This window comes from Kogia breviceps, chromosome 18 (assembly GCF_026419965.1).
Source record: "Kogia breviceps isolate mKogBre1 chromosome 18, mKogBre1 haplotype 1, whole genome shotgun sequence".
NCBI classification, from domain to species: Eukaryota; Metazoa; Chordata; class Mammalia; order Artiodactyla; family Physeteridae; genus Kogia; species Kogia breviceps.
In genome coordinates, this window is record NC_081327.1 from 45329287 (window position 1) to 45341687 (window position 12401).

The following is a 12401-nucleotide window of genomic DNA, read 5'->3' on the forward strand; positions in this document are numbered from 1 at the left end:
CAGCCCACACCCCTCCTCCTGCCTCCTGTACCTAGCAAGAGGGAAAAGCGGCCCTCTCCAGGTGGGCCTTCTCCAGGTTCACCCTCACAAATGCAAAGCAAACCAAAACAAACCAAAACAAAGCAGGTGTTTAATACAAAAAATAAAGGGGACTGTGGCAAGATGTGGCATTTGGCTATGCCCTCTCCCGAGATTTGCTGCCCTCTCCCTGGCCTTGCTGAGTCGTGTCCCTTCCCCCATGCCCACCTGGTACAGCTCTCACCTCTTTGGGCTTAGGAGGCGGTCAGCCCTGCACTCAGGGAAGGGGGCAGCCCGGGCAGTGCCAAGAGGGGCCGTAGGCTCTGTCTTCATTGACCTTCAGGTGCCCCCCAGCACCCACTACTCCAGGTGAGACCATGGGAGGTATGGAAGGCGGGAAGCTGAAGCCTTCTCAGGCACTGAGTCCCCCTCAAAGGAGAAATACCCCTCTAGGGTCTCCTCTCCCAAGAGGGGCTCCCCACCACCACCCAGAGAAGCCTCAGGCCCAGTCCATCTCCTGCAGGAGCTCCTCCAGCTGCCCCACCCAGTTACCATGCAGGCTACTTAGGGCAGGAGGCCTTCGCCCTGTGCCCTCAGCAGCTTCACTGAGCCGGGGCTCCAGCCGTGGATGCCGGGTGGTGGGGCAGGGAGGCGGGGGGCTGCTGGCGCAGGGGGTACGGCTGGGCAGCCACACACTGTGACGAGGGCTCCGGGCTGTGAGGCTGAGGCCTTGGCACCTCACAATCCTGCCAGTTTAGGACAGAGCTTTGTTTACCTGCAGGCGACACACACACAGAGACACAAATAAGACTGCAGGAGTGGTCAACACCCCGCTCATCCCCAGACCAAGCCACACTGTCCTCCCTGTACCCAAGGCCCATCTCAGCTTCCAGAAACGGCCTGTAGCCCTGGGAAGCAGAGGGCATGCCGAGGAGGGTCCCAGCTCTGCTCCGTGACCCGGGCTCAGACACCCAGTGTCCCGGCCCGGCCCCTCAGAGCTCCTTACAGCAAGAGCAGTACAACAGTTCCATGACCCGCAAGCAGTTGTCCAGCAGAGCTTTGGGCCGCACCAGCTTCAGGCTTCCTGGGGCACTCAGGAGGGAAAACACTGCTTCCACCTGGGGGCTGACCTCCACACCCTGAAAGGGAGGAAACCTTTAGGACCACAGGTGCCACCCCCAGCCTGTGAAGAGATCCCAGGAGAGCTCTGGGGGGCAGGGGTGGTGGTGGCTGTCCTGCCTGGAAGGAGGACAAGAGATCCCTGTGACCAGGACGCCTGAGAGCAATTTATCTCCTTCCTGCAGGTGCCATTTTTCCTGGGAAGGGCTCCCTCGATGTCCCTCACTCAAGCACAACACACAGTAGCTTCTCTTTTCCTCTCCTAGGGGCAGGCCAGACAGAGAGGAGGTGGGGGCACCCTTGCTGTTCTAGCCCAGGCCCGGCCACCATCACATGAGGAGTCCCTATCCTAGGGACACTGTCCTTCAGGATGCAAAGTCCCACACCAACTCCCATGAAGAAGACAAGGACCCTCAGGAGGGTCGGTCATATCGTGAGGCACACTAGGCACACTGACATGGCTGGGTCTCCAGCTCCAAGCTCGGGGGCTCCTCTCCACAACACTTAACAAAAGGAACCTGGTGTGGGGAGCACCAGGCACCAAGCGAGGGACAGAGAGGGGCCAGAAGTGTCGTAGAAGACACGGAGCACGGGACTTCCCTGGTGGCGCAGTGGTTAAGAATCCACCTGCCAGTGCAGGGGACGCAGGTTCGAGCCCTGGTCCAGGAAGATCTCACATGCCGCGGAGCAACTAAGCCCATGTGCCACAACTACTGAGCCCCTGCATGCCACAACTACTGAAGCCCACGCGCCTAGAGCCCATGTTCTGCAACAAAGACAAGCCACCGCTGAGAATCCCACGCACTGCAACGAAGAGCAGGCCCCACTCGCCGTAACTAGAGAAAGCCCACGTGCAGCAACGAAGACCCAACGCAGCCAAACATAAAAATAAATAAATGTATAAATAAATAAATAATAATACTTTAAAAAAAAAAAAAGATATGGAGGAGGAGGAAACATGGTACCTGAGCTGGGGAAGGACCTTCCTAAAAGTGAAGTGTTCTAGGTTGAATTATGTGTCCCCCTGCCCCACAACCCCCTAAAAAAGCTCTGTCCAAGGCCTAATCCCTAGTACCTGCGAATGTGACCTGTTTGGAAATGGAGTCTATGTAGATGTAATTAAGTCAGGGATCTCCAGATGAGATCAGTCTGGATTTATGGTGGGCCCTAAATCCAATGACTATTGTCCTTGTAAGAGAAAGGACACAGGTCCTCCTCTGGGACACAGAGGGAAAGGTCGTGGGAAGACAGAGGCAGAGGGTGGAGTGATGCTGGAAGAGGTGGGAAAGATCCTCCTTTGGAGCCTGTGGAGGGAGCACGGCCCTGCTGACACCTTGATTTCAGACTTCTGGTCTCCAGAACTGCGATAGAATAATTTCTGTTGTTTTAAGCCACCAGTTGTTAGTAATTTGTGATGGCAGTCCCCAAAAAACTAATATACAAAGGCTTAGAAAGAGAAGTGAGGGTGGCAGGAGTGCAAAGGGACCCATGCCCTTGGCCCTCTCCCTAGAGGGAGGACCCACTGCCCCATAGATGTTGGGCACACATGGAACGGGCCATCAACCAATAACATTGTGAGAAAGAAGAGGTTAAAAGTTGGTTCAGGGACTTCCCTGGTGGTCCAGTGGTTAAGACTTCACCTTCCAATGCAGTTGGTGCGGGTTCGATCCCTGGTTGGGGAGCTAAGATCCCACATGCCTCATGGTCAAAAACAAAAACATAAAACAGAAGCAATATTGTAACAAATTCAATAAAGACTTTGGAAATGGTCCACATCAAAAAAAAAAAAAAAAACCTTTAAAAAAAAAAAAGCTGGTTCAATCTGAAGAGCCCAGGTGGGCAGGGCCTCAGCCTACCCACAATGTCCTTCCCAGCTCCCCAGAGCTCACAGAGCCAGAGACACTCCCAAGGAAAACTGAGGATGGAACACAGTCCGTTCCCCAGGTCAGCTCCAACCTCCCCTGCCCACAGGCACAAGAAAGCCACCAAGGAAATGGCTGGGTCTTCCGGTCCCCGCCAGAATGGAGAGCCTCCACAAAGTTCTCGGCAGCTGCAAAAGCAGGTGCTGGCCCCGAGCCCTGGTGTCAGCAGAAGCTCACAGTTGGCTTTCTGTTGGTTGTTCTTGCTGGGCAGCAGGTGGGCCCCCGGGGCAGTTGTGTACCAGGGTCCTAAGGAGGGCTGGGGGGGGACAGTAGGGCAAGGCGGGGGTGTGGGGAGGTGTCCCATGGCACACACATGGCCTGCGAGGATACACACCCACCCTGTCACCTTACTCTCTAGGTTTTTTGGAAGACGTATCCCCCAGGCCTCCGATCAACACTGCTGAACAGACAGCGATCGGAAACCTCTATTATTATTATTAATTAAGGTCCATTTACGTTAGGGTTCACTCTTTCTGTTGTATATTCAATGGGCTTTGACAAATGCAATTATACCCACCGTTACAGCATCATACAGAAGAGTTTCATCGCCCTCAACCCCCCTGTGCTCCACCCATTTATCCCTCCCCCTTTCCCTCTTTTCTTAGACGTGGAAATAAAGTGAGAGGGATCAATGACTCACCCAGGGCTGCAGAGCATAAGAACAGGGTCTTAGTTGCATCTCTTGCCCCCCAAGCCCAGTCTACCACCCTGCCCCCCCCATTTCTCCCATACTCTCCAGGACATGCCAGAACTTTCCATGCCTTTACCTTCTCCCTTGATAGTTTCTGCCCCCCACACACACACGCACCCGCCCTGGCCACCTGCACCTCCACACAGCTCACCGGGAGGTCTTGTTTGACATCCAGCAGCAGCGTGTGTACCTCCTCCAGGTACTTCCAGGATGGATGGCCCTCGAGCAGCACCTCCTGCACCCACTCAGTAGCACTGAGACTCACCAAGACCCACAGATACCGCAGCTCCTGTTGGCTCACCCGGGCCCTCTGCTGCAGGGACAGGAGAAATTACAGAAACCCCAGACAGGAGCCTCTGGGCCTGCCCCCCACAGCTCTGACCACCCCCCAGCTTTGCCCTGCACAGGGGGCAGACCACGGGCATCCACTGTGGATGGGGTGGGAGGGGCACCTGGGGCCTGAGCCAAGGGCGGGCTTGCTTGAGGGGCCAGGAAAGACCCCTGGCAACAGCATCTGCCCAGACCAATGTGCCTGCAGGCAGGGCCCACAGGATGTCCCAGGAGGCAGGGGCCTCCCCATTCCAGAGGGAGGATCCTCACCAGCCTGGTGACGTTGGCCACTCGGAGTACCCCCTCATACGGCACACTGACCCTGTAGTTGATGGGGAAGTAGTGTTTCTGGGGAGATATAAGAACAAAGGATGAGATCAGAGTAAGAAATGGCTGAGACCCCCCCAACCTCGGAGAATTTGATGCAGGAGGAGAGGACCCAGGACCAGCCCTTGATGGCAGCGGTGGTCCTCTACAGAAAACATGTGCTTGGCTCCCAGCTGGGATAAAGACAGCTCTTTCCTCTGGGACACAGGGAAGGTGGAAACAAAACATGTTAAGGTATAAGTCTTGGGCCAAAATGTAGGATGAGAGGCTTACTACTCCTAGAGAATCATATCCTTTAGGAGGGGTGAGGAAAATGACTTTAAAAGATTGCTCTAACACTTATCATGGTGATGGTTTCATGACTTTGCGAATACACTAAAAGCCATAGAAATGTACACTTGAACAGGTAAGGTGTGTGGTATGTGAATTATATCGCAAAAAAGCTGTCAAAAAAAAAAAAAAAAGACCTATAGAGCCACATGCCATGTGGTCTACTCTATAAAAAGAATCAAACATTCTAATTTCTAGGTCCTTATCTCCCCTGCTAAATAGTGTCTGGGGTTCTCCCAAGGTTTCCTGGAATCCATTCCTGAGTCACTGGGTGGGTGAGTGCCACGTGGAGGTGGGACCAAAGGTCAGATCAGATAGGAGGGTTGGAGGCCCCAGGGATGGATGGCAGGAGCAGGGACAGGAAGTGCAGACCAGGCACATGGGTGTGTGTGAGGGAGAAGGGAGCCATGACAGGCACAGGCCTGACACAAGTCCAAGGAGAGGGACTGAATTTCCAGGTCCTTACGTCCCATGAGCCACAGGGCTTTGGAAGAGGGACACAACGAGTGCCCATGTGGTTACCATGTACTGAAGGCGGTTCCGGTACTGCAGCTTGTCCCGCAGAAAGCCAGTGATGGCACACTCCTCGCTCCGGGTTAAGGGCCACACCTCCAAACCCTCGTTCCCCAAGGCCATGCCCAGGAGGATCCCGAGATCTGTGGACCGCACACAACAAGAACACGTGAGCCACCTGCGTGGCTCCCACTCTGCCCGGGTACACAGAGCTGTACACACGACCTCCCTTTTCCCAGTCACAAGTCCTCTCGGAAGGGTCGGGGTGGGGGGCGCAGGGTCCCCAGGAGGCCTTCCCAGAGCCAGGAATACTCTCCCTGCAGTCCGGGCTGCAGGACAGCAATGCAGGCAAGCATGAACCGTCCAGCCCAGCCACCTCCCGCCCCAGGCTGGCAAAGCCCAGGCACAGCCTCCTTTCCATGGCAACCCCTGCCCCTCATCTAGAGCCTACGAGTTTTCAAAGCCTTTCACTGCATTTTCCATCCAGAGACTCTGGAGCTGTGGATTCTAGTTCCAACTCTACAAATGACTCTTGGGTGACCCACTCCATTGTCCTCCCTGCTCTATCTGACCTTGACATGCCTCTTAATTAGAGGTACCAGCAGGTTTGCAGTAGTCCTTCCAGTCTGGTCTTTCCGGGATGCTGAGTGAACCTCACTCAGGCTGTTTCCCTCCTCCGCTAACAAACGATCCAAACATTACCAGCCTTCACCACTGCAGGTCACTGTGACTTTAAAAACAGTGTGATTTCTGTGTAACTGAACAGATTTACAAAAATTATCTGAGAGAATGTGCAACAAACATGAACAAGGGTTAAGTTGATGGGAGCAGAAAGAACAAAATACAGATGGGCAAGAGATGTATCTGAAACTCAACCTCACTAATGAATTCAGGTCAAAACAATCGATACATGTTTCACCTACCAAACGGAAAGTCTTTGTTGTTGTTGCTGTTGTTTTATTTTATTTTAATAACACTTGCTGCTGGCAAAATAGTGAGGCAGATGCTCTCATCCTGGAAAGTAATTTGGCAATTTTTGTTATTAGTGGACTTAATAATGCCCACACACTTCGACCCACTAAGCTTTAAAATTGCCCAGACCCTTTGACCCATTAAACTCTTTTCTAGGAATAAATGTGAAGGAAAAGAAAAGAGAGACATAACCGAAAGATTTGTGGACAAAGACTTCCTTTGCAGTATTATTTTGTAATAGTGAACATATGTAAGTGGCCTAGATGTTCAATAATAACGAATGTAGCCAATAAAAATCACATTGCCAAAGAATACTTATGATATGCTTATATGATAAGAAAAATACTTTTGATATGCTTAGCAAAGTTTTAAACAGCATGATTCAACACACTGTATCTGGGTATAAAGCATGACTTGAATTTTGTTAATTATGTATATGTGTGTGCATAGAAAATGCAATGGAAAGAAGTGCACCAAATCTCTATGGGAGATTTTTATGTTCTTCTTTTATTTTTTAGGATATATTTTACATTCTATAATTAGTATCTATTATTGTTATAGTCAAAAGCGGTAATTTTTTTTCCTTTTCTCCCTCTTCCTTCCTTCCTCCCTTCTGTCCTCCTCTTTCTTCTTCTTCTCTCTCTCTCTCTCTCTCTCTCTCTCTCTCTTTCTTCCTTTTTTCCCCCCAAATAGCCAGGCAGGCTGAGTCACCTCTTTGATTTGCCCCTGGTTGTGAGCAGCAATTACTGACTGGACTTTCTGCACTCACTTCCCTGGCACTTAGGGAGACTTTTTTTCTTAAACCCTCACCGGCCTGAGCCTGCACTCACTTTCCCACCCCCTTCTCAGTGCTGCTGCCATGCCTGTGCCCCTGCTGGGCCAGAAGCTCAGGCTTACTCAAGCCCATGCCCCTTATGGCCTGCAGCCCACCAGCCCTTCCCCTCATAGAAGTCTGACACCACGTTTTTTGCAAACTTGCAATCCATCTTGCACTTCCTCTGTCTCTCTCTTCCCATATTCTCAACCCAATATTTGGACAAGGGAACAGAGAACCAGTGTTTCTGCTTGCTTTCTCCCTTGTCTCTACATCATTAACACTCTCAGCTTGGCACCTCTGCTGGTCAGGATCATTCCTGCCTCAGAGTTTAGGCTCACACATTGCCCCTGCCCTGGGTATCCTCTTACACGGCAGACCCCCCAAGGTCTCACCAAAACTCCTTCCCTCCCCAGAGGCTCCCCTGCCTACACCAGCCACCAACCCCTGTCTCTAGCACCATCTGTCCAATTCACTCATTGTTTTTTTTGTTTTTGGCTGCTTTGGGTCTTCACTGCTGTGTGCGGGCTTTCTCTAGTTGCAGAGAGCGGGGGCTACTCTTCATTGCGGTGCGCGGGCTTCTCATTGCAGTGGCTTCTCTTGTTGTGGAGCATAGGCTCTAGGCGCATGGGCTTCAGTAGCTGCAGCACATGGGCTCAGTAGTTGCGGCACACAGGCCCTAGAGCATGCGGGCTTCAGTAGTTGCGGCGTGTGGGCTCAGTAGTTGTGGCTTGCAGACTCTAGAGCGCAGGCTCAGCAGTCGTGGCACACGGGCTTAGTTCCTCTGTGGCACATGGGATCTTCTGGGACCAGGGCTCGAACCTGTGTCCCCTGAATTGGCAGGTGGATTCTTAACCACTGTGCCACCAGGGAAGCCCCTCACTCACTCTCTTGACCAGACAACGCAGCAGCCAGTGTGTGAACGCACAGCACTGTGAACCACAGCGAGGACGTGTTACTCAGCACTTTGGGGCTCACGTCGAGCAGGGAACTGGGAACAGGCATCTGGGTGTCCTGTAGAAGCTGGTAAAGGCCCACCCAGGGTATCTGATTGAGCAGGTATGGGGTAGTGGCGGGGGGCGCCAGAGAATCTGCATTTCCAACAAGTCCCAATGTAAAACTGATGCTGCTGGTCTGGGGACCGCACTTGACAGAAAGTGACAGTTTACAAACTGGCGTCCTTAAGGCCACATTCTGGTTCACAGAGATTTCACATAAAAATCCAAATTTCCATCTTTTCTTTAAAAATCAGTATCCCTGTCCACACTGAGTCTCCTTTCCAATGTGGCAGTCACCCTGTGGCTGCCCACTCCACCCCCAAGTCCTACCCCACCTGCCCTCATCTGAGTCCCAGTCTGGAGCCTTTGGGGGCCTGGCCACTAGACTCGTAGTAGAGACTTACAGAGCCTTCCCAGCCTGGCACACATGGGTTGCCCCAGAAACTCTGTCCATAGATGATCTGCCTTCTCCCAAACTTAGACCTCCTCCAAGTCTGCAACCCAACTACCATTCCCAGTTTTAAGCTCCCTTCCTGTTGCCTCCACTCTGAAACACAGGCCAGCAAACAGGTAACTAGGCAGGGACAGCACAGCTGTAGCCTCACGTACCCTCTGCATTCTGAAAGCCCCACAGCTAGTGCAACCCTGGTCAGGAGGCCCGCCATACCCCCCTATTTCCACAGTTAAGAGGCCTGCAAGACAGAAGAGGAGACTGAAGAAAGAGTAATGTCCTATGCGCAATGACAAATGGGGCTTGTCCACCACCCCCATATCTGTGCCTGTGTGTGTAAATACCCCCAAATTTACGTTCACCAAGAACCTCAGATGCAACCTCATTTGGAGATAGGGTCTTCGCAAATGTTATTAAGAATCTCCAGATGAAATCCTCTTGAATTTAGGGTGGGCCCTAAATTCAATGACTGGTGTCCTTATAAGAAGAGGAAAGGACACAGAGACACCTGTAAGGAAAGACCATTCACATGGCCTTCACAGATGAAGGCAGATTGGAGTGATGCAGCCATAAGCCAAGGAATGCCAGAAGCCACCAGAAGCTGGAAGAGGCAAGAAGGATCCTCCCCTAAAGCCTTCAGAGGGAACATAACCTTGACAACTTGATTTCAGACTTCTGACCTCCAAAGCTGTGACAGAATACATTTCTGCTGTTTTAAGCCAAGATTGTGGCAATGTGTTACGGCAGCCGCTCCTTTTCCAGCACCCCAGCCCCTCTCTGAGCCCCTGATCCTCACTCATCCCTCCCGCCCCCTCACCCCACAGCCAGTCCTGTGCTCTGCCTTCATGAGCTTTGTCCCCTCTGCCAGGCCTCTTCATTCTCACTTCCATCTCCAGAAGAAACCCTCATCACCTCATCACATCCTGCCCGAGAGGTTGTAACAGCAACTCCCAAAAGCACGGCCAGACTGATCTCCCGAAAGCACAGTAACTCTGTCTCAGCTCCCACGCCCAGGTCACGGACCTTCCAGGGCTCCGTGTTATCTCATGAATTAGCCACTCTTCACCCTGGCTTTCAAGGCCTCAGCCACCTGAGCCCAAACCAGCTTTCCAGCCTGGCCTCTCACACTCTCACTGCTGAGCCTTTGCTCACGCTGCACCCTCTCCTGGAAGGAACATGGTCCTCACCTCCCCACGTCCACATGTGTGAACCCCACCCACCTCTGAGACCATTTCAGGTGGCACCTCCCCATGTGCTGTTTCTCCTGCTCCGCCTGCTCCTCATGGCCTGGAAGATTCCAGAACACTGGGTCTGGGTCCTTCCTCCTGTTCTGAACATCCGGATCCTTTGCAGTACCCTCCACAAGGGCCAGGGCGGACCCAGCTCCTCTGCAAATCCCTCACAGGGTCAGACCCTGGACCTCATGCAACTGGCACACAGTTCCTAGCACCTAACTCCATGCCAGGTGTTAAGAGAGAGACGCACGAGATAGCCCAGGTCCTCGTCACCATGGCAGTGTCTCTCCAGTGGGCATGTGGGAGGCTCCAGAAAAAAATATGTTGAATTTAAGTCAATTAAATTGAATCTTGGAGTCTGAAGGGAGCTTGGTCTGGCCTCCCACCAGCAGGCAGCACTGAGACTTGTCAATTCTTTTTCTTTTCTGTCCTCATTTCAACTATTTTTCTTTTCCCCAACGACACTGTCCTCCTTCTGCCTTTTGATTTAGCTCTTTATGGAGGGAAAGGCAGAGCGAGCAGGTTGCACTTCCCCCATGTGTCTCCGGGCCCCAGGCAATTTCACAAGCCCCCACCCCCGGCTGGTCACGCCCAGGGAGGCCAGAAATCATCTCTCTGCCACCTCCATCCCCAACGTACTCCCCAGCACCAATGAGTCTGAGCAGGTGAGATGCTGCCTCCTACCCCCAGGGCCTGCCCTGTCCCTGTGACCCACTGACTGTGCCCACCCAGCCTAAGGCTCATACCCACCATGCCCGTCTGAGCTGCAGTCAGCTGGAGACAGGGCAGACGGCGTGGGAGTCCCCAAGGGTGCCTGCCATTAAGCTGGGAAGCATCTCAACTTCTCACCAGGAAGAATGCCCTGGTTGCCATGGTTACAAAGCCTGGCTCTGGGCCAAGCTCTCCCTGGGCAGTCCCCACAGACCCCCCCCCCCCCAATACTCACAGCGCAGCCAGGCGAATCCCCGGGGCATGGTGGTGCGCTGGGTCTCCCAGAGAGCAGAGGTGGTATCCCCAGCAATGTGTCTATCCACAGAGGCCTGAGTGGGGCCTACATGGCCTCGGGTCAGCAAAGGTGGCCCAAAGTCGAGGAAGGACTAGCCACGGAGGAGTGGCCCAGCAGGAGGTGGCAGGTGCTCCCGGGCAGGGCTCACCCTTATCTGCCTGGCAGTGCAGAGGGCAGCCGGGGGGCGGTGGCTGTGGGTCCCATGGCAGCCAAGACCTGGCCTGAAACGGCTGTCTCGGGGTCTTCCTTCCAAGCAGGAGGAGAGAGTCCCCAGCAGGCCCCTCGGAATCTGAGGCTGGGTTGTGCTTTCTCTGATTTCTCTGTCTGCAGCTGCTCAGTGTGAAATCTGGCTCTGGAAAGAGAAAGGAGGAGAGAAACTGATTATGTAAGAGTGGTGCTGCCACTCAGCCATCAGCCACAGGCGCACAGAGCCTACTGTGCAGGCTGCACCCACCGCTGGCCGGGACCACCAGGGAAGGCCAGAGATGCACAGCCCTGCCCTGGCTGCTGGCTACTCGGGGACACAGAAATGACGGAACAACCAAAGGGCAGCCCCAGCCCAGGAGTAAGTTAAAATGACACCAGCTGACAGCCTGGGGCCAAAACAAAAGCAGGACCAAGGAATTAATGAGCTGTGTGGGTTAAATCAAGGGAGCTTCCTGAAGGCAGTAGATCACAGGTAAAGTACATGAACGGCTTAAACTGCGGGGAAGTTAAAAAAAAAAAGCCCAGAATCAGGGTCTGCACCCCTCCATGCCCCAGAGAACACTCTCTTAAGCCACCTCCTCACTCAGAAATTTCCCAGAAAGGCTCCCACCATGCACCCTAGACCACCAGACCGGATGGAGAAGCTGAGAAAGTGAGAACTGGGGTCATGGTCACCTTCATGCCACACCACAGAACCCTAATCCTGGGTGCCACCTGTGGTCCCACCCATCCACTGAAATGGGGGAGATGTGCGGAAGCCAGGAAGACACAAAGTGGGAGGTACCTAATGGCACAGAAGCCAGAGCCTTCTCTCAGGGGGAGGGGCACAGAGGAAATCACCTAAAAGAATAGGGGTGTCTGTCTGTCTGTCTCTCTCTCTAGTGGGGAAGAGGGAGGGGGAGGAGTTTGAGAACTGCCTCTCCCACCCCACCCCCACTCTACCCAGGGGTTTGGAACAGCCCTTTAGAAGCTCATGCAGAGAAAAGTTGGACAAGTTAAAGTTGGAATATTATTCTACATAATTCAATTGCAAATAGCATTTTCAAAGTCACAGTAGCAAGTAAAAAGTGAAAGTTAATTTAACAGAAGCATGACTTAAGGATCCTGGAAGGACAAGGGCCTGGGGAGGGTGCACCAGTGGTGAGGGAAGCAGGTGACAAGGAGCTACACGGCCCTTGGTGGGAAGTCAACAGATAGTGCCTCAAATGAATAAGCAACATGAGCATATATATAACTGAATCAATTTGCTGTATACCTGAAAGTAGCACAACATTGTAAATCGACTATACTTCAATTAAAAAAAAAAAAAAGTTATGGATGGGGGTGTGTGTGAAGAATTAGGGCCCGTTTTGCAACCAATCTATTACACCTACATAGAGCATTCTTCTCCCCAAAGTGGCCAGGCCTGATCTGAGGCCCAGGGGACAGAGCACTGGACCACCTGCTCCAGCTTGACAGCTTCCCTGTA

At 52.9% G+C, this 12401-nt stretch overlaps 1 protein-coding gene across 10 annotated transcripts in view; it reads right to left on the reverse strand.

The window, feature by feature from the left end:
• The window catches only part of IL34 (interleukin 34), a 69226-nt gene that overhangs the window by 11599 nt on the left and 45226 nt on the right, over window positions 1–12401 (reverse strand). For 3 of the 10 annotated variants that reach the window (XR_010837707.1, XR_010837708.1, XR_010837706.1), the window contains exons 2-7: window positions 10667–11078; window positions 5260–5393; window positions 4351–4428; window positions 3902–4063; window positions 1025–1157; window positions 263–793 (exon numbers count right to left, since the gene is read on the reverse strand). Coding sequence is in view for 4 of the 10 variants with exons in the window: in XM_059043980.2 (XP_058899963.1) it covers window positions 621–793; window positions 1025–1157; window positions 3902–4063; window positions 4351–4428; window positions 5260–5393; window positions 10667–10694 (708 nt within the window). In the remaining 6 variants the exon portion in view is untranslated. Of the gene's footprint in view, window positions 1–108; window positions 794–1024; window positions 1158–3901; window positions 4064–4350; window positions 4429–5259; window positions 5394–10666; window positions 11079–12401 lie in introns of those variants that run through there. The other 7 variants (XM_059043980.2, XM_067018726.1, XM_067018725.1 and 4 more) reach the window with 4 other exon arrangements.